The following is a 20,103-nucleotide window of genomic DNA, read 5'->3' as shown; positions in this document are numbered from 1 at the left end:
AAGAGCATTGCCTGCTCTTCCAAAGGTCCTGAGTTCAATTCCCAGCAACCATCTGTAATGAGGTCTGGTGCCCTCTTCTGGCCTGCATACATGCAGACAGAATATTGTATACATAATAAGTAAATAAATAAATATTTAAAAAAAAAACAAGAGATCTGGGGCAGAATACCTGCCATCAATTTTTGTTTGTTTTTGTTGTTGTTGTTTTTCGGGACAGGGTGTCTGTAGCTTTGGAACCTGTCCTGGAACTAGCTCTTGTAGACCAGGTTGGCCTCGAACTCACAGAGATTCGCCTGCCTCTGCCTCCCGAGTGCTGGGATTAAAGGCATGCACCACCACCTCCTGGCTTTTAAAGAGCACATCCCAGAGTCTGAGGATGTAAGCCAGATAGGATATCTGGTGTTTACTCTCCATCACATCACCAGTACCCCCTACCCCCAGAAACTTACATTGGTTGCTCAGCGCTGCCAGGGACATGAGTGGCCCCCATTTGTGACCCAGCTGGGTAAATGACTTGGCCCAGCTCAGAATTCTGTTTTATTTTGTTTTTCGAGACAAGAGTTTCTCTGGGTAACAGCCCTAGCTGTCCTGGAACTCACTCTGTAGATCAGATTGACCTCAAACTCACAGAAATTTGCCTACCTCTGCCTCCCGAGTGCTGATATTAAAGGCGTGCGCCCACCACCACTGCCCAGTCAGTACTCTTAATGGCAGAGCTCTCTCCCCAGCCCTTCTAGCAAGATCTTCAAGGGGGCGATGACTAGCCCACACTTTTAAGTAGGCCGGAGAGAGGCTTTTTTATGCTAAATCCTCTGACTCGTGTTTTTATCCCCAACCAAATGATTGCTTCCTTGCTTATACTAACAGCTCCAGTCCAGGGCAGTCTTCTGTCGTTTCTCAGAAGCTGGCTTCACTCTGTACCTTGTCACATCTCTTTCTGTTATTTTGAGATAGAGTACTACTATATAGCCTTGTAGCCTGGAACTCCCTATGTAGACCAGGCTGGCCTCTTAACTCAGAGCTCCATTTTCTGAATACTGGGATTAAAGGCCTGGATTCCAGCACAGCCATCTCTCTTCATATTCTTTTCTCAGCTCCTGCCTCTTGGCCATCTGCGATACTCTCTCCTTTCTCCCCAAAAGCCATCAGTCTGGGAACAGGCCACTAAAATTGTGGTCCCTCCAATACCTGCAAGGTAGAAAACTAATGTCCACTTCAGCCTCTGTAACTGCAATAGCTCTCCTGGGGACAGTGGAGAATCAGGCTCCTCTGGGAAGGTATTCCAAAGGGTCCCTGCCAGCTTGCCTTCAGCCCAGAACCTTATTTCAGTGTAAACCACCAGGAGTACAGGTACAGAACCCTCAGTAGGAAACTACCTCTGTGGGCAAGAGGCAGGTCAGGGTTACAAGTCCCAGGCCAGCCTGAGCTCTACAGCAAGACATTACTTAAAAAATAATTTAAAGCTGGGTGTTGGTGGCACACGACTTTAATCCCAGCACTCGGGAGGCAGAGGCAGGCGGATCTCTGTGAGTTCGAGGCAAGCCTGGTCTACAAGAGCTAGTTCCAGGACAGGAACCAAAAGCTACGGAGAAACCCTGTCTCGAAAAATAAAAAAAAAAAAAAATTTAAGCCGGGCAGTGGTGGTTCAGGCCTTTAATCTCAGCACTCGGGAGGCAGGCAGATCTTTGTGAGTTCGAGGCCAGCCTGGTCTATAAGAGCTAGTTCCAGGACAGGCTCCAAAGCTACAGAGAAACCCTTTCTCTAAAAACCAATAATAATAATAATAATAATAATTTAAAAGATGCCAGGCAACGCTAGTGCATGTCTTTAATCCCAGCCTTTGGGAGGCAGAGGCAGATGGCGCTCTGTCAGTTCAAGGCCAGCATGGTACACATAGCAAGGTCCAAGTCAGCCAGGGCTACATAGACCCTGTCTCAAAAAAAAAAAAAAATACTGTCATAGACCTGTATTGTAGATGAGAATTGTAAGGGTTTTTGGTTTGGTTGGTTTTGGTTTTTTGGTTGGTTGACTGGTTATTTGGGAAGGGGGAGTTCATAAATACTTTATGATTAAATGTGAACAATGGCATTAGGTCATCTTTACTTCAGTGCTGCAAGGCAGTTTCCTAATATTATCTTCATTCCACAGACGTGTTCTGAGGGCGCATCCTTTTACACACTTAGAGAGACCTGCAGTACCAGCCCAGCATGCGGTCACACAGTTCTAATCCCAGCACTCAGGAAGCAAAAGCACATGGATCACTAAGAGTTCAAAGCCAATCTGGTCTACAGAATGAGTTTCAGGTCAGACAGAGAAACCCTGTCTGGAAAAACCACACACACAATGGAATGAATGAATGAATGTCCACAAGATACCACAGAGAAACAGAAACCTTTAATGGATGTAAGGGATTAATAAAGACTTCTGAGCAGTACAGGATGAGAATCAAACCAGTGTTACTGAAACATCGAGGGTAAAATAAAAACCACTTCTGTGTCACAGCCTAACAGGCAAGTGATCCAGAGTGTAGAGCTTGCCCATGGAGGACGCTAGTGTAAAGGCCTGGTCTTCAGGCCTAGGAGCTCAGCCTCTTAGCCTGGAATACCACAAGAAACTTCAATGACGTCACTTGCTTCTGGGCTGCAGTGACAAAGAGAAGCTGATGGATTTGGAAAGACTTTGGGGAGGAAAGGATGACCTGTAGTGTTTACAGCGTTGCTTCGGTTCTTCCATCAGAGTGGCTGCCAGATGTTTTCTTCTGGTTTCTAAGCTACCGTGTCGTTTCTGTAATGCTGCTTTGCTCTGGGCTGGAGAGGTAGCTCAGCTGGCAGAGTGCTTGCCTAGCACGCATGAAGTCCAGGGTTCCATCCCCAGCACCGCATAACACTGGTGTGATAGCGCGCTTGTAATCTCAGCACCTGGGAGGTGAAGGCAGGAGTGGAGGAGGTTCGATTTCATTATTGGCTTCATAGTGTGTGTAAGATCCTGTTTCCAAAAAAAAAAAAAAAAAAAGAGGGGGGGACGCTTTGCTCAAAGAGCATGAAAGCCAAGCATGAGTGCAAGCAAGTGAGTCATCTCCTGCCAGGTCAGCAAAGGTTGACTTGCTATTGTGTGGAACTACGGCTTGCTGTTACTGACCTAGCATGTTCTTCATATCATGTAATAGCATCAGTGTTTGGCAGTAGAGAATCAGATAACACACATGAAACAGTGTTGTCCAGCCACTAAAAAAGGATGCGGTAGGGCCGGAGAAATAGCTCAGAAGTTAAGGCTGCTTTCTGTTTGTATTATATTTTCCTATTGCTGTGACAAAATGTGGTGACCAATACAACTTATAAAAGAAAGTATTTGACTTGCCTTATGGTTTCAGAGTCTGTGATGGTGGGGAAAAGGCATGGTGGCAGGAACAGCTCACATTTGAGCCAAAAGTAGGTAGAGAGGCACACTGGGAATGGTTGGAACCTTTAAACCTGAAAGCTCACTCCAGTGTCACACCTCCTTCAATAAGGTCACACCTCCTAATTCTTCCCAAACAGTTATTTCAATTGAGAACCAAGGATTCAAGCATTAAAAAATCTGGCTGGAGAGATGGCTCGGTGGTTAAAAGCACTGGCTGCTCTTCTAGAGGACCCAGGTTGGGTTCCCAGTATCTGCATGGTGGCTCACAATCTTCTATAATTCCAGCCCCAAAAGCTCTGACACACATACATGGTATGCTCATATACACACAGATGAAACATTCATACATATAAAACAAATAAGTTTTAAACCCACAGAACTATATAATGCACAAAATTTCAGTGTAAACTACACCTTAACCATAACGCATGAATACTGCTTCATAAATTGTAACAACTAGACAACACCAATAAAGGATGTTCATAATTGGAAAATTGGAAGGAATAGGAAACTCTCTGTTCTTTATTTCTGCACATCTAAAACTGTTTTTTTTTAAAAAAAAAAAAAGTCTAAAAGCAGAGGGGAAAGGAAGCAATGAGTCTCATGGCTACAGCCAGTTCAGAGCACTCTTACAATCTCTTGACATCAGAGTCTGGGGCACAAGTCTACCATCTGTTCTCCCATACAAGGTAGAAACTGGGCATCACTGTGGTTCGTCCCTGGTCACATCTCAGAGTCTCCAAAGGTGGAGGAATCCGTACCCAGAGCTACTGGGGTAATTAAGAGCCCGTGACTGCAGGGGCGCAACCGTGCAGGGACCTCTACTTCCTCTGGCTTCCATTCTGTCCTAAATACCCTTGCTGTCTAGATTGCTATCTCTAGCCCTCTTTTGTTACTGTATCTAGACACACTCACCCCCTCATCCCTTCAATGACCCTAAATCTCTACCTCCGACCCCCAGCCCTCCTCAGGGCTTCTGATCCATATCTCCAGCCCCCAACAGACACTCAAAAAGCCACTTCAGCCCACATGCTCAGAATCAGTGTTTCGCTGTCATTATATTGGCCACCTCTCATCTGTGTCTGCCCTGGTGAAGAGCACAAGGACATGGAGAGACGCCAGGCGCATTCTGCTGGCTAGTGACTGCTAAGGATGTAACCCAAGTAACTGAGCAGACACAAAGACTACAACCAGGAAAGCCTGGGGCACCTACACCCTTGCCACCTGCAATCATCTTCCTCCCCCCCCCCATCCTGTGTTACTGAGTTCTGTGTTTTACCAAATCTTTTTTGGATCCTTAGCGTGTCTTCCTTCCCATTCAGCTGTTCCACCCCTCCCATTGATTATCCTACCCAATCCTCCCTGGCATCCCCCTGACCCCCAGACATCAAACCAGAGCACTTCCTTCCACTAACGCAGGTGCTCTCACTTGTCTTCAGCAGGGAACCTCAAAACGTGTTTCTCTGGCTTTCTCAGCAATGGCTCAGGAGCTTTGAGCTGAATTTAGGATAGGAGAGTGGGGTGCTTTCCTCCTTCCCTTCCACCCCTACTTTGCAAGCAACTCTGCCTTGCTGTGTATACTGAGTGACCACAGGGTCTTCTGTAAAGGGCCCACGGTTCTAGACTGTCTAAAAGCCACTACCTTAAGGAAGAGCCTGTCTAAATGGCTTAGTGTGGCGTGGTTGACTTTACTATCTGTCCACAAGTAGCTAGCTTTATTTTCTACCAACTGCCCAAGTATCCTCCTATCAGGTCACGCTCAGCTCACCTTCCCTGAACACACCTCATTTCTTACTTGTCATAGCTGAGGTTTCCTTTCGTCCACAATTCAGTAGAAACTGTAGCTCCTCAAAGAGAGGCTTTGTGCCTGCCATACCCCTCCAAACCATATGTGGTACAAAATTAACCCAGTTCATATTCATTAAATACATTCTTGCTCTTCTCAATTCTCTGCGGGGCAAGCATCAGTTTATCCTTCAGGGCTAACTCCAATGTCACTGCCTCTGGAATTTTCCGTGTCTTCTTATCCCCAACCCCCCCAATGGCCATCCTCACCGTCTCTGTCTTCTAGGCTTTTCTGAGCACTCAGAGAGGGATGTAGGAATGGGGGAGGGGAGACAAGTGGTGATGTATGCCTGTAATCCCAACACTTGGGAGGTAGAGGCAAGAGGATCACCACAAGGTCAGTTTCTGGAACACTGGGAATTTGAGAACCAGTTTCAGACAGTAACAACACATACACACACTCACACACACACTCTAGGGTCAGTGGGCTAAAAAGGACATTTTGAATCTTGCCAAAGTCCCATTGAATTACTATCTGGCACACATACCCTGGGAGAGGGGAACCAGACAGTAGCTGGGGAGCCCGGAATTTTGAGGTAAACTCAAGGTCTAGAGTTCAGGAGACACATCACTCGAAGCAAGACTGGAGTAGCCTAAATTCTGCATTCAGGTGGAACCAACAGATGAACAGCCAAGGGGGAAAGATTTTCTTTGGTTTTGTTTAAAGATCCTTTCCTGGGGCTGGAGGGATGACTCATGGTTAAGAGCACTTACTGTCCAGGCGGTGCTTCAGGAGGCAGACACAGCCTGGTCCAGGTCAGCTAGGGCTAGGCATAGAAACCCTGTCTCGAAAAACCAAAATAAAATAAAGAGAGCACTTACTGTTCTCCCATAGGACCTTCAGTTCCCTTGAGGTGGTTCACAAATGCCTATAACTCCTCCAGAGGATCTGGTACCCACTTCTGGCCTCTGAAAGCATCTCTATACATAAGGTTTACACCCCCACAAGCCTAAATAAAAATAACTTTATTTTAAAAGATCCTTTCTTTACAACCATCATTTCTTTTTTATTTAGAAGCGATCAGCTTTAAATCAGTCAATCAATCAATCGGAGTCTTACATAACACAGGAGGCCCTAGAACGCCCCTGGAGCCAAGAAATGATCTTGTACTCATATTTCTCTTGCCGCCACCTCCCACAAACAAGGATGACAGGTCTGCACTACCAAGCCTGGCTCAGCAACGATTGTCTTGAGTCAAATCTGTGCTCTCTTTGAAGAGGGAGCCGGCTTTCCTACTCTTCTGTCTTTAAGATAGAACCCATCCTGTCTTTAAAGCTACTTGCTGGCGCGTCTTTTCTCAGCCAACCTTGTTGAGACTCTGCGTGAGCGTCACGAGTTTCCGGGCAGATCTGGGGACTCCTGGGCGCAGCACCGGCGCAGAGCACCCCCTCCAGGAGAGCGGACCCAACGGTTGGAGCAAGCGGCGGTTTCGAGCGCGGTGACGACGCAGCTCTTGTCTGCAATCCCCGAGCATCGAAGAGCGGCCAGTGAGACAAGAGGGACAAGCGGACAGCGGCGACTCAGTGAGGATTTGGGTCCTATTTGGTTTGCTTGGGTTCTTGCTGGTTTCTACCAGTGAAATCCAGTAGAAGATCGGTCGGTGGGGGAGTTCACCAACACGCCTGGAAGTGTTTGTTTCCCCCATATATTTTAAATGTTTTAGATAATGTCTGTCTTTAAATGCCTCACGCCCAGTTGTGTGCACGCCCCTTTCCCAGCTATGGGGAACCTCCTTACCAGCCTTTTGTCCCCCATCCAAGTGCTTGTGCCCGCACTATTAGCTTATATTTTCTTTGGTTCAGCTACTGGTAATTGCTGACTATAACCGTTCCAGTCTCTTGGGACCCAGCAGTGGATAAAACAAAAGGCCCGCCCTGCCTTCATGGTGCTTACAGTCCCAAGGAGAGAGACACAGTTCAGGAAACTTGTTCAGGAAAATGTTCCTGGCATACCAATACCCCACTGCACTCCGCAGCCAGTGTCAAGAGAGATCTTTAGTGGCCAAAGATCTGCATGAAATCAACTTCTCAACTCTAGGGAGCGAGGGGTTAGAGATGAAAGGATCTGGGGCCGGGTGGTGGTGATTCTATTTTCTGGGTCCGAGGTGACACGTTGGCTGCCTCTCTGCTAATTCATGGTCTGATGATTCTAGTCGCCGAAGCTGCTGTAGGTGACCTTGTACTATAATTTTGTGGGGTTTTTTTTGTTTTGTTTTGTTTTGATTTTCGAGACTGGGTTTCTCTGTAGTTTTTGGTGCCTGTCCTGGAACTAGCTCTTGTAGACCAGGCTGGCCTCGAACTCACAGAGATCCGCCTGCCTCTGCCTCCCGAGTGCTGGGATTAAAGGCTTGCGCCACCACCGCCCGCTGTACTATAATTTTCGACTAAAGCGTTTTTCAAATGTTCCCACCTGTCTGCATGCAACACTGATTAAAGTCTGAAGGCAGAGATGGGCCTTTTTATCCTCTCCAGACACCCAGAGGCTGAAGTGCAGAGTGTTTTCAGCAAAAGCAGTCTTCGGGATGTTAAAATAAATAAATAAATAACGTAGGTAACTAATCCTAGCTCACCTGTCACCGCTAAAATCTACAGTAGAGCTACCGGGAGATTCGCTCTGTATCGCTAAACTGTGTGGTCTTCCAAACTTGTGATTCTTAAGTTATCTGAGAACAAATAAAGTTAGGGGGCGATTTGGGTTTTCTCCTTGGCGACACGGAGCCAGGCCGACATAAATGCGTTAGAGGCAATGCATCCTATGGGAAAGGAAAACAGTAGCATGGACGGAAGTTGTGGGTGCTGAGGCCTGAGCAGAGGGCAGGTAGACCTCACACAGAGATGAACAGTGCGTGGAGGGAGGGTGACTCTCAGGCACAGAGAAGAAGCAAAGGGTAGAATGTGTCTCCCACTTATGAGAAACAGCACGAAACCCTTGAATACAAACGGAAGGGGAGGATCCCAGAGTCTGGAGCCCATCGGTGTTAGGTCGGCTCCTCCAGCCTAGGAGTTGGAGTGTGTGAACCCCTGTAATCCCAGCATGGGGGAGGCAGAGGCAGGAAGATCAGGAATTCAAAGTCATCCACAGCTACTTAGTGAATTCAGGGCCAGCCCCTGCCTGGTACCTGAGACTTCGTCTCAAAATAAAAACAAAACCGAAGGGGGATGGCAGACACTACAGCAATGGCTTCCTTTTGTACATTTTTATTTATAAAAATATTCTCCAGACTAGAGAGATGATTCAGAGGTTAAGAGTACTGTTTGCTCTTGCAGAGGACCTGTGTTTGATTCCCAGAACCTACATGGTGGCTCATAACCATCTGTAACTCCAGTCTCAGGGGATCTAAGGCCTTCTCCACCAGCACCAGGAACACATGTGGTGCACAGGCACACATACAGGAAAAACACTCACACACATAAAATTTTTATGAAAATGTAACGAGAAAAAAAAATCTCTCTCTAGGATTCTTTCTTTTCTTTCCCCAGCTTTTGGGCTTTCTCCCAAGAATGAAAATGCTTCTGCTTGGTGTCTGGACTCTGCTGGCCTTGACCCCTTGTCCAGGTGAGGCTACCTAGAAAGGTTTCTTTAGTCACTGTATGCCAGGACACACCTGGTTGATTGTGCAGAGGGGGATGAGGTGGTGGTTAATCTCAGCTGTCTTCCTGATGGATCTAGGGTCACCCTGGAGATGGGCCTCTGCGTATGCCTGCAGGGGATTCTCTCAGGGTAGGGTGACTGGAGCAGGAAGATCCACCCACTGGGAGTGGCCATTCCATCCTATCCATGGGGTCCTGTGCTGAACAATCCACTCACGCTCTGTCTGTAGGTGATGGGCTGTGTGTGTGGTGAGCCTCAGTGGGCTTTATTGCTGTCGTTTTACTTTTTTAAAGTTTAAATTTTTATTTATTTAGAGACGAGGTCCATACCTCAGGCTGACCTCAAACTCCCTAAGTAGCCAAGGATGACCTTGAACTTCAGATGCTCTTGCTTCTACTTCTACTTCCTGAGTGTTGGGCTATAAGCATATGCCACTATGACAGTTTTATATTGGGAATTGAACTCAAGGCTTTGTGCATGTTAGGCAAGCAATGGACCAGGTAAGCCACATCCCCAGCTCCTTCTCTATCTCCAGACTACTTTCCTTGGGACTGGAGAGATTTGCTCAACAGTTAAGAGCAAGATTGCTCTTGCAGAGGACCTAGACTTGGTTCTCGGGACCTGTGTGGCCATTCGCAACCATTCTGTACTGTTCCAAGGGATCCACATCCTCTTCTGACCACACATGCACTTGGTGCATAGACGTATGTGCAGGACTCTCTCCACTGGCCCAGCCTTCCAAAAGGTCCTACCACCTTCCCTGGTGCCACAGGCTGGCAACAAGCTTCTAGCATGGGGACATTTAAGATCCAAATCATAATGTAGGCTGAACTTGCGAACACTGAAAAATTCCTTTTCATAGCATTGCAAAGCAGAGTGGAGTGATCTCTGAGAAGATGTAGAGACTCTATGGGAGATCAGTGAGCGTGGGCTTCCCTGGCGGCGTTAGTTCTCATAGATTTGTGTAGGGAAGGGTTCACAGGAGGCTTGTTTTGTTCTCAGGCGTATTTCCAGGTCCCACCTTCACTACAGGGTGGTCACTCTGTCTAAGGTGGAGCCGGGCTCTTCAGTTTTACAATCATTCCAGACGATTCTGGTGCAGGCAGTCCTTCACTATCATCTCAGAGAAATATTTCTTGGCAGTAGAAGCGCAGAGACCCCAGCAGGGTGTTAGTGGCTGAGCCCAGAGAGCTGCTAAGGCCTCGGGAAGCTTTTCCAGGCATGACTGTTAATGCCTCCTTAGACTCTGTGGGAAAATCTAGTCCCCAGGACAAAGATGGGAATGAGGCTGGGATCAAGGCTCTCACTTGTTGATTAAAGGGTTTATTCTCCAGATCCCTGAGCAGGGTCCCTCTTGTCCAGCCTAGATCCGATGGAGAGAGTGGACTCCGTTTGTGCTGCATGTCCTGGTCTTCACCAGCATTTTTGATCCGTGTGCTTCATTTCAGGGACCACAGAAGAGCTGTTTGAAGTGTCTGTTTGGCCAAATCAGGCCCTGGTGGAGTTTGGACAGTCCCTAACAGTCAACTGCAGCACCACCTGCCCAGACCCGGGGCCCAGTGGAATCGAGACCTTCTTCAGGAAAAGCCAGCTGGGCAAAGGGCCTCAGTGGAAGGAGTTTGTCCTGGAGGACGTCACAGAGAGCTCTGTCCTGCACTGCTTCTTCTCTTGTGCAGGGGTCCAGAAGGACACAGCGCTTCGCATCACCATGTACCGTGAGTAGGGTGGAGGCCCAGATGAAGAGAGGAGGGGGAAACAGGGATACAGCTGCTGCTGCTGCTTCTTCTTCTTCTTCTTCTTCTTCTTCTTCTTCTTCTTCTTCTTCTTCTTCTTCTTCTTCTTCTTCTTCTTCTTCTTCGTTTTTTGTTTTTGAGACAAGGTTTCTCTGTAGCTTTGAGCCTGTCCTGGAACTAGCTCTTGTAGACCAGGCTGGCCTCAAACTCACAGGGATCCGCCTGCCTCTGCCTTCTGAGTGCTGGGATTAAAGGCGTGTGCCACCACCGCCAGGCAGAATGCATTTTCTTTAGAGAAGAATTAGACAGGGATTTTACTTAGGGGAAAGAATTACACCCTCCGCCCTCCACCCACCAGGTAAAGACTCAGCCATCCTGTCAGGAGTCTCTGCCTTTGAAGAGGCTGTCTTCTGAGTTTCCACCATTAGCCGTGAGGCATGCTTGAGAATGCACAGACTACATGGGGAGTTTCTGAGTGACCAGACAAGTGTAAGATTAGTGCTGGCTTATTTGCTGCCAGCTCTTAAGATAGCCAGGGCTTGCAGGAAGGACAGTCTTCAGCTGGGGTAGTCAGAGAAAGAAGCCTGTGGTGTAGGCAGTTCCTGAGCTGCTCTGCAGAAAGGGAGGCTCTGAGGTGTCGGGACTGGTAAACAGGGTCCTACAGGGAGCCATCTTGCGTTGTAAAGATAGAAATGAGTGGAAGAGTGCCTCTCCCAAGCTTCTTGTGCCTCTGAAACATCACTGATAAGAGAGAGAATATTCCAGAATGGCAGGAAAATTCAAAGCAAGGGACTTCCTTTTGGCTGTCACAGTTCTAGGCCATGGCCACCTTTGATGGACAGAGAGCTGGAAGGCTAACTTATCGCATGAAACCTTAAGGGTGGTGGTCACTTCTGCCATGTCATTTCTGTCTGGAGGTGAATGGCCCCTCACCAAGGCTTGTCTCTTTGTCTTAAAGAGCCCCCGGAGCAGGTGATCCTGGACTTGCAGCCCGAGTGGGTGGCCATGGATGAGGCTTTCACAGTGAAGTGTCACGTGCCTACTGTGGCACCCCTGCAGAGCCTCACCCTTACCCTTCTCCAGGACGGCCGAGAACTGCACAGAAAGGACTTTATGAGTTTTTCTGTGGCATCCCAAAGAGCCGAGGTCACTGTCAATGTCAGAGCCCAGCGGGAGAATAACAGGAGCAATTTCTCCTGCCATGCAGAACTGGACCTGAGCCCACACGGTGGGAGGTTGCTTCATGGCAGGTCAGCCACCAAGGAACTCCGGATCTTTGGTGAGTCAGAATCCAGGCATGGAGAGAACCCAGGGCCTGTTTTGGCCTTTGGGGACCCTGTTCCCACCAGTTTAGGAGAAGAGAGTAACTGCGCCCCACCTCTAATTCACCCTCAGCCCCGTTCCCTTCCATGGTGTTCTAGGTGACACATGACTTACAGCTTTCCTTCTTTCTTTTTCCCCCTTACTTGGCAGAATTCTCTCAGAGTCCTCAGATCGGGGTGTCTTCACTCCTGGAGGTTGGGGTGGCGGAGACCATGAGCTGTGAGGTGACTAGGGTGTTTCCTGCCCAGGAAGCTGTCTTCCGAATGTTCTTAGAAGGCCAGGAGCTGAGCCCCTTCTCCTCCTGGAAGGGAGATGCAGCGTGGGCCAGCACCACCATTCGGGCCATGGAGACCGGTGACCAGGAGCTGACCTGCCTTGTGTCTCTGGGTCCAGTGGAGCAGAGAGTCAGGAAAGCAGTGCATGTCTACAGTACGTGACCGCCTCTCTTCCCCGTGGATTTGGCTGGAGATATTATCTAACCTTTGCTGGGTGTCTTCTTAAGTCAATGTTGGCTTTCATCTTTCTCTGATGGAGGTGGTTAAGGACCTGCATTGTGACAGAAGCTCCATGTGGCCTCTGTCCTCAGCTCCCTAACCTATCCTGCTGATTGGGCGATCATGGATGCTTGAACTTCATTCTAGAATAAGCATTTTTTTTTGAGACAGGGTTTCTCTGTGGTTTTGGAGCCTGTCCTGGAACTAGCTCTGTAGACCAGGCTGGTCTCGAACTCACAGAGATCCGCCTGCCTCTGCCTCCCGAGTGCTGGGATTAAAGGCATGCGCCACCACCGCCCGGTTTAGAATAAGCATTTGAGATGAGTAAGAAACCTGTACAATGAGAAGACATCTTGCTGTCCTCGCAGGAGAGGCACAGCCAAATGTGGGCAGATGTTGGAAGGGAAGCTCTCAGTTCTCCAGCTATCTTGTTGGCCCCTCTCTTCAGCCTTCCCAGAAGCACTAATGCTATGCAAAGTCGCCCTTCTGTCATTGTCTACCCAAGGGAGACCTCCAGCAACAAGAGGACAGGGGCAGCCACCAGCTTGAAAATGTGTCCACTGTTCCATTTCCTTTCTTTGTAGGTTTCCCTCCCCCAGTTCTGGAGGTCGAAGACACTTACCCTCTGGCAGGGACAGATGTTAATGTCACCTGCTTGGGTCATGTGTTAACATCACCTAGTCCCACTCTTCGACTTCAGGGAGCTCCAAACATCTCTGCTCCCGGTGAGCCTGTCTGGTTCCTCTTTACTGCCAGGGAGGAAGACGATGGCCGGAAAATCTCCTGTGAGGCCTCTTTGGAGGTGCAGGGCCAGCGACTGCTCAAAACCACTGAGATGCAGCTTCATGTCTTATGTGAGTAGAGGCCCGATGGTCCTCAGCGAGGCAGGACACTTAGTTTCCCTTCTTGGCTAGTTGCTTCATTAGCCGAGGGGAAAAGTCCAGAGAAGAAAATAAAACAAGCATGTCCAAGCTTGTCTTTGCCCTCGGGAAAGCGAGTGGGGACAAGATGGGGAGTTTGCCCAAAAGGGCAAGTGGGTCCGGCGGTCAGATACAGTTAGCTGAGAGCCAGTGCCGGAAAGACAGAGCAAAAAAGGAGACAGCTGAGGCCTCCAGAAGTTCCAAATCACAATTTGTGTTTTGGAAAATGAGGAAATCCTTATTTCTGAGTCCATTCCTTGCACATTGAGAAGCCCTGGGCCTCACCAACAGAACCGTGTTACTTAGCCTGAGTTCATAAAAATATCCTAGGCTGCATCTCATAATCGTTGCCACAGGGAAGGGAAGAGAATAGAATGGGTTTCATTCTAAGCAGGGAGCTGACTGTGTTTTCCTTGGGTTGAGGGAGCAACGTTTGAGCTAGAGAGGGAAGGGGGGCTATGAATGGAAGCGAGACAGGGACAGGACATACAACTAGGTTCCTTTTGGGGCGCTCTTGCAGACAAGCCTCGGTTTGGGGAATCCGGCTGCCCTGGCAACCAGATATGGGTAGAAGGAATGGATCAAATGCTTGCGTGCATCCCAGAGGGAAACCCTGCCCCAGCTTTGGTGTGCACATGGAATGGGATAATCATTGACCTTGAAGTACCTCAGAAGGCCACCCAGAACCTCACTGGAACCTACTGCTGCACAGCCACTAACCAGCTGGGCTCTATCAGCAAAGAGATTGCTGTCGTCGTCCAAGGTACCTGCGGCACCAGCTGCTGGGTCTCGGGGTAGAAAGCCCCCACCCCGCCCCGTCGCCCAGGTTTGAGAATCTCACAAGTGTAGAGGGAAGCAAGATGCTCTTGGGCTGGAGAACATGTGTCTGAGGAGTGGGCTTGGTGTCTTGGGGTGGAATGGTTTTCTTGTCTTCAGCCCACTGTCCCCAGTTCTGTTTTCTGTGCCCACACAGGACCACATGAAGAAGGGATCTCCTCCTCCACCGCCTTCATCATCATCATTATCACCCTTGGCATGGCTGTGATCACCGTAGCACTGTGTGAACTACTAGCCCTGCGAAAGAAACAGGAGGAAACGGGCCTCTAGGCAGAGAGAGCAGAACAAAGACAAGGAAGGCCAGTTCGCTGACATAAAGGCAGAAGTGCGCAACTCACATCTCTGCTGACCAGAAGCAGCTCTTTGCCTGAGTGAGACTTCAGCTACCAGCCTTTTACAGGGAGGAAAGAGTAGGCCAAGGAGGGAGGAAGAGACAGGATGTGAGGCGGCATTCCTGTCTTCTCCTGTCCCCTCCACAGGGTTTCAGGGACCCATGTGGCTTATACCAGTTCATCTGGAGCTTGCCTTTCTCTTTGAGTTTATTACAGTTTCTAGAAATTTCAGTCTGATTGTTCCTGCTGGCAAAGAGCCCCTTCCCTCCTTATTGTATTCAGCTGTCTACTCTTGAGCACACAGAAGGCCCCACCCTCTGCTGGCAAAGAGCCCCTTCCCTCTTTACTGTATTCAACTGTCTACTCTTGAGCACACAGAAGGTCCCCACCCTTGCCCCTCATTTCCACTGTCCATTCCTCAAACAGCAAATGAAAAAGATCATCAGAAATATCCTGGAATCCGTTGCTCAGGACTGCCTGATGACTAACCAGGGACTTCTTTTGTAGTTCAGGGACAAGACTCCATAGGAGTACGTATCAGATAAATGGGCAGGAATCAGAAGGAACTCTGCTCCTGGTCCACATTCCCCTACTCCACACAGTACCTGTTGACATCATAAAGGGTGCTGGCTGATAAAGCTTCACCCCAGGAACCCTCTGCAACTTCACATTGGGTCAGAGAAGGAGCTTAGCTAGTTTATAACAAAACAAAAAACCTAGGACTTACTATGCAGTGCAGGATGGCCTCAAACTTGTGATCCTCCAGCCTCAGCTCCTGAGTGCTGGGATTGCAAGTATATATCATCACTCCCTGACCTTGGAGAGCGGGGAGGCTTTAAGGTAAAATACGCCCATAGAGTTGGTCTAATAGGTCAAGGGCGCACTCTGAGTTCCTTTTTGTAAAAGGCCAAGCCCCACATCTGTGGTCCATCTCCACAAAGGATTGCCTGTTTCCATCTTCTGCAAACAAGTCCTGTGGGACACATGTACAGACCCCCACGGCAGATGGGTCTCGGCACAGTCACGCCCGCCCAATCCTCTGTAACAGTGCTCACCATATGCTCCAACAGCCCAGCTTTCTGCACTGGCCTTGGAAGGAGTATGTCCACCTTGGTGAAGGTTTGAGGAGCGTCAAGTCAGGCCCCTCCTCCGGGGCTGCCAGGAACTGTTTACTGAGATGTTAGCTGTGATAAAAATGAAATAGAGTTTGTGCCATCTGGGTTTATTCTTCCTTTGTGTCATAGCTGAAAGCTTTTACGCTAAGCCAAGTGGTTGCAGTTCAGAACTTTGAGGAGAGCTTCCGCTTGCTAACACGAATGGCCAGTCTGGGGCAAGCAATGCAATCTGTTTGTCCTGATCTCAAAACCAAAGCACCCACTCATACCCAGTTTCCACCTTGCGGATACTAGCTTGAAACACCAAAGGTGTCTCCCCTTCTTCCTTGACAACCCTGAATCTGGGTTTGGAGATTTGCTATAAAGATAACCCATTAGTTTCATCATACAAAGCAACAGAGGCACAGTGGTAAACAGAGCACTGTCCCTGCCTTCTGCAAATTTATATCTCTGGGAGGTGTGCTCACTTTCCATCTCCGTGACAAATATCAGGTATGCCAGCCTGCAAGAAAGAAAGATTCCCATGACAGTGTTTCGAAGTTTTTGACCTTTAGTCCTGTGTCTAGGCAGTACATCATGGTGGAAGCAGGAAGAGCAAAAAGAAACCATTAAGGGCCAAGGTTCTAAGACCCCCTCAGGACCTTTCACTAGGCACCATCTTATTTCATTGTCTCACAATAGTCCATGGTCTGGGGGCCCTTAAGACATGGACCTTAGTCGGGCAGTGGTGGCACATACCTTTAATCCCAGCACTTAGGAGGCAGAAGCGGGTGGATCTCTGTAAATTCGAGGCCAACCTGGTCTACAAAGTGAGTTCCAGGACAGTTAGGACTGTCTCACAGAGAAACCTATCTCAAAAAACAAAAAAAATCAACAAACAAAAAACCCCAAAACAAAGACATGGGCCTTTTGGAGACCCATATCTTAACTGAAGGCACATTATTTCCTATGACCAGAAAGGTGTGGTTTGTTCAAAGAAAGTCTAACTCAGGACCAAGGAAGTATTCCCCCAAAGACCTCTCAATGCCAATTTCCATACTGAGTTTGGTAGCTTTTACTCCTTACCCTGTGAGTCTCCTATGATTTTATCTCAAGGTGAGCAAAGGGGAAGTACATTAGGATCAGTTCTAAGACATACACAGAGCATCCTAATCCAGGGTCCTCAGCTGATTTAATGCCTTGGATCAGCTGCTCGTCAGCACCAGTCCCATCTGCCAAGGCCACCCAGAAACCCTAAGGCACATGAACCAAAAAGGGGCGATGTCACTGGCTCCCTAGTTCAGCAAGTGGAGTTAGAGGTTTAGCCTGCTGTGACTTCTCACTGCCACATGGTGCCACTGTTAGCAGGTTAGCTTCCGTGGCTCTCAAATGATGCTGCTGACTCCTGCCTGGCTTTCCACGGTTATATTTCTCATAGGTTAGTGCCCGGGTCTCTCTTTCATAGTCAAGCCTTTTGTTTCTGTTTCTGAGACAGGGTCTCCCTATGTAACCCTGTCTGGCCTGGAACTTGTTGACTACACAAAGATCTACCTGTCTCTGCCTCCTAAGTGCTGGCATCAAAGGTGTGTGCTGTCATACCTGGTATCTAAGCCTATACTTGGGAACTAAAAGATAATTGTTAACATTGACATGATTCTATCAAGACAAAGGACAGGGGGTCTGGAGAGATGGCTCAGCGGTTAAGAGCACTGACTGCTCATCCAGAGGTCCTGAGTTCAATTCCCAGCAACCATCTGTAATGAGATCTGGTGCACTCTTCTGGCCTGCAGGTATACATGCAGGTGGAACACTGTATACATAATAAATAAATCTTTTTAAAAAAAGACAAAGGACAGAAGAAAATTCTGTAAAATCCTTGGTAAAGTCTCAGGTTAGGACCAGGGGATCCCTAGAATGTACAGTATCCTGATTAATTTAACTGTTAACACACCCGAGAAGAGGGTCACAGCTGAAGGATTTTCCCCTTTAGGTTGGCCTGTGGGCATGTCTTGTTGGGGGGGGAGGGTATTGTTTATTTATTAATGTAGAAAGGCCCGTTCCACCATGGATGGTGCCATTCCCTGGGCAGAGATCCTAGGCTGCATAAGAAACTAGCAAACCAGCAGGCAGCATTCCTCCGTGGGTTCTCTGCATGGTTCCTACCCTGGCTTCCCTCAGTAACAGACTGAAACCCGTATGCTGACGGAATCCCTTTCCTCCCAAGTCACTTTTTGTCAGTTTTATCGCTGCTGCAGAATGAGACTAGAACACCCGGCCACTGAAAACTGTCCCGACTCTTTGGCTAAGGTCGTATTAGATCCTGCCTTGTCCTGAGCTACCTCTTAGCCAAGTGGGGTGGAGCACGCAGAGAGGTTGTCAGTGACATCTGTAGCACTTGTATTAACCCTGCAGGACAAGCTACGGAAGATATGGAAAGATTATGACCAGGCTAAATGGCTTCATGCCTTAGGAAATGAGAAATCACCTGCCAGTACAGTTCGAAAGGCGTTAATTACTCTCCTCACCCTGGTATTTACCTTGTTTTAAAAATATGTGGGGTGGTTTTTTTTGTGGGTGTTTTGTTTGTTTTTGTTTTTGAGAAAGAGCCTTCCTGTGTAGCTCAGGCTGGCCTCAAACTCAGTATCCTACACCATAGAATGGCAGCCTGGCAAGGTTTCCAGCCATTTCAACTCCAGAGTCACCACCTCTGCACCCCAGTAAGAAAGCCAGAGATTTCTACTCTCAACCTCAGCAGCAGGAAGTCTGGGATGCTGGACCTCTGCCTTTTTCCAGCCCTTGTGATTCAGGGATACATTATGCTTTGGATTCTAAGTTTCCCCTAGAGGCCACATCTTTGAATGCTTGGTGCTCAGCTAGTAACACTGGTTTGGGAGGTTATAGAATCTTTGGGATGGGCGGGGAGGGTCTAGCTGGTAGACAGGTCACCAGCGACAGGCCTTGAAGATAAACCACCCTGAGTCCAGTCTACCATCTCTGCCTCCTGCTCCATCAAGATATGAGAAACTGGCTGAAGAGATGGCTTGGCAGTTAAGAACACTAACTGCTTTTCCAGAGGTCCCAAGTTCAATACTCAGCACCACATGGCAGCTCACAACTGTTTGAAACTCGAGTTCCAAGGGATCTGGCACCTTCACAGGCAAGGGAGACACTAAGAAACATAAAATAAAAATAAATTTAAAAAAACTGTCACCTCACATCATGGCTATCCCAACTTTCACACTGCCCCTTGTGATGATGGACACCATGACTGTGACCCAGACTAAACCTCTTTTTTTGTTAAGGCGCCCCTGTTAGGTATTTCGTCACAAGGACCAGAAAAACACCTGATATAGGGTGGAAATCTTGACAGGGAAATGAGGTAGGCGCCAGATAACCCAGGGAAAGCGGTAGTTGCCTGGCAACAGAAGGCTGCTGCAGCAGCAGAGTTGCCATAAAGCAGACAGACCATGATGTGGCTATACCGAAGAAAACAAGACCTTGCCAAAATTGACTGACCATAGTGTTTGTGACAGAACCTCCAAGGGGGGGGACTGAAGGGGGGAATTCAATATCTCTGGAATGGTGGCAGGAATCATGGAGTACTTGAGATATGCGTGTTGGATCCTTCCTAGAATGAGCCTTGTCTATCTTATCCCCCACCACAGGAAGACTTTTCACTAACATTTTTTTCTTTCTTTCTTTCTCTCTTTCTCTCTTTCTTTCTTTCTTTCTTTCTTTCTTTCTTTCTTTCTTTCTGTCTTTCTTTCGTTCTTGTTTCTCGAGACAGGGTCTCTCTGTGTAACTGCCTTGGCTGTCCTGGAACTCATTTTGTAGACCAGCCTGGCCTCACTCATGGAGATCCACCTGCCTTCTGCCTGGCGAGAGCTGAGATTAAAGGTGTGCGCCAGCACCGCCCAGTTGCTTAAAATTTTTTTAAAACTATGTGTGGTACTGCATCACAGGTTTTTTTCTGTGTAGGTCTAGCTGTCCTGGTACTCCTTCTGTATACCAGGCTGGCCTCGAACTGAGATCCACCTACGTCTGTCTCCTGAGTACTGGGATTAAAGACATTTGCCACCATGCCTGGATGGTATTTCGTGTCTCAAAAGTGCTTAAGGCAAGACGATCACAAGTTCAAGGCCAGCCTGGGCTATCTAGCATGCCCTTATTTAGAAAATAATGTTTGTTGTTCCAGGCATGGTAGCACCTGTCTGTGATCCCAGAACTTGGGAAGCTGAATGAAGCACAAAGATTTTGAGATCAGCCTGGGCTACTTAACAAGACTGTCTCCCCCTGAAAAAAATGTGACAAGAAATACACAATATAAAACTTACTGGGAGGCAGAGGTAGGCGGATCTCTGTGAGTTCGAAGCTAGCCTGGTCTATAAAAGCTCCAAAGCCACAGAGAAACCCTGTCTCGAAAAACAAAAAAACCCAAAACCATAAACAAACAAACAAACAAAAAAAACCCTTACATCTTCAGCTGGGCAGGCTGGCCTGTGCCTTTACACCCAACACATGGGAGGCAGAGGCA

The 20,103-nt window shown here is 48.2% G+C and overlaps 1 protein-coding gene across 1 annotated transcript; it reads left to right on the top strand.

Moving 5' to 3' along the window:
- Window positions 1-6,621: 6,621 nt before the first annotated feature.
- On the top strand, window positions 6,622-15,689 carry LOC142831769 (intercellular adhesion molecule 5-like). The gene is made up of 8 exons (XM_075942156.1): window positions 6,622-6,768; window positions 8,725-8,800; window positions 10,285-10,551; window positions 11,528-11,848; window positions 12,043-12,321; window positions 12,971-13,240; window positions 13,827-14,069; window positions 14,280-15,689. The coding sequence occupies exons 2-8, from the start codon at window positions 8,746-8,748 to the stop codon at window positions 14,411-14,413; spliced, it is 1,569 nt and encodes a 522-aa protein (XP_075798271.1). The 5' UTR covers window positions 6,622-6,768; window positions 8,725-8,745; the 3' UTR covers window positions 14,414-15,689.
- The last annotated feature ends 4,414 nt before the right edge of the window (window positions 15,690-20,103 follow it).

Source organism: Microtus pennsylvanicus, chromosome 11 (genome assembly GCF_037038515.1).
Source record: "Microtus pennsylvanicus isolate mMicPen1 chromosome 11, mMicPen1.hap1, whole genome shotgun sequence".
NCBI classification, from domain to species: domain Eukaryota; kingdom Metazoa; phylum Chordata; class Mammalia; order Rodentia; family Cricetidae; genus Microtus; species Microtus pennsylvanicus.
The sequence above is the reverse complement of the archived record's forward strand: the minus strand, read 5'-3'. Positions and strand labels throughout refer to the sequence as shown.

Excerpts from the sequence above, each read along its gene's own strand:
- LOC142831769 (XM_075942156.1), top strand. The coding sequence starts at position 8,746 with ATGAAAATGCTTCTGCTTGGTGTCTGGACTCTGCTGGCCTTGACCCCT. Across the intron at positions 11,849-12,042 it reads CAAGGAACTCCGGATCTTTG|AATTCTCTCAGAGTCCTCAG; the intron begins GTGAGTCAGAAT and ends CTTACTTGGCAG. Across the intron at positions 13,241-13,826 it reads GATGCAGCTTCATGTCTTAT|ACAAGCCTCGGTTTGGGGAA; the intron begins GTGAGTAGAGGC and ends GCGCTCTTGCAG.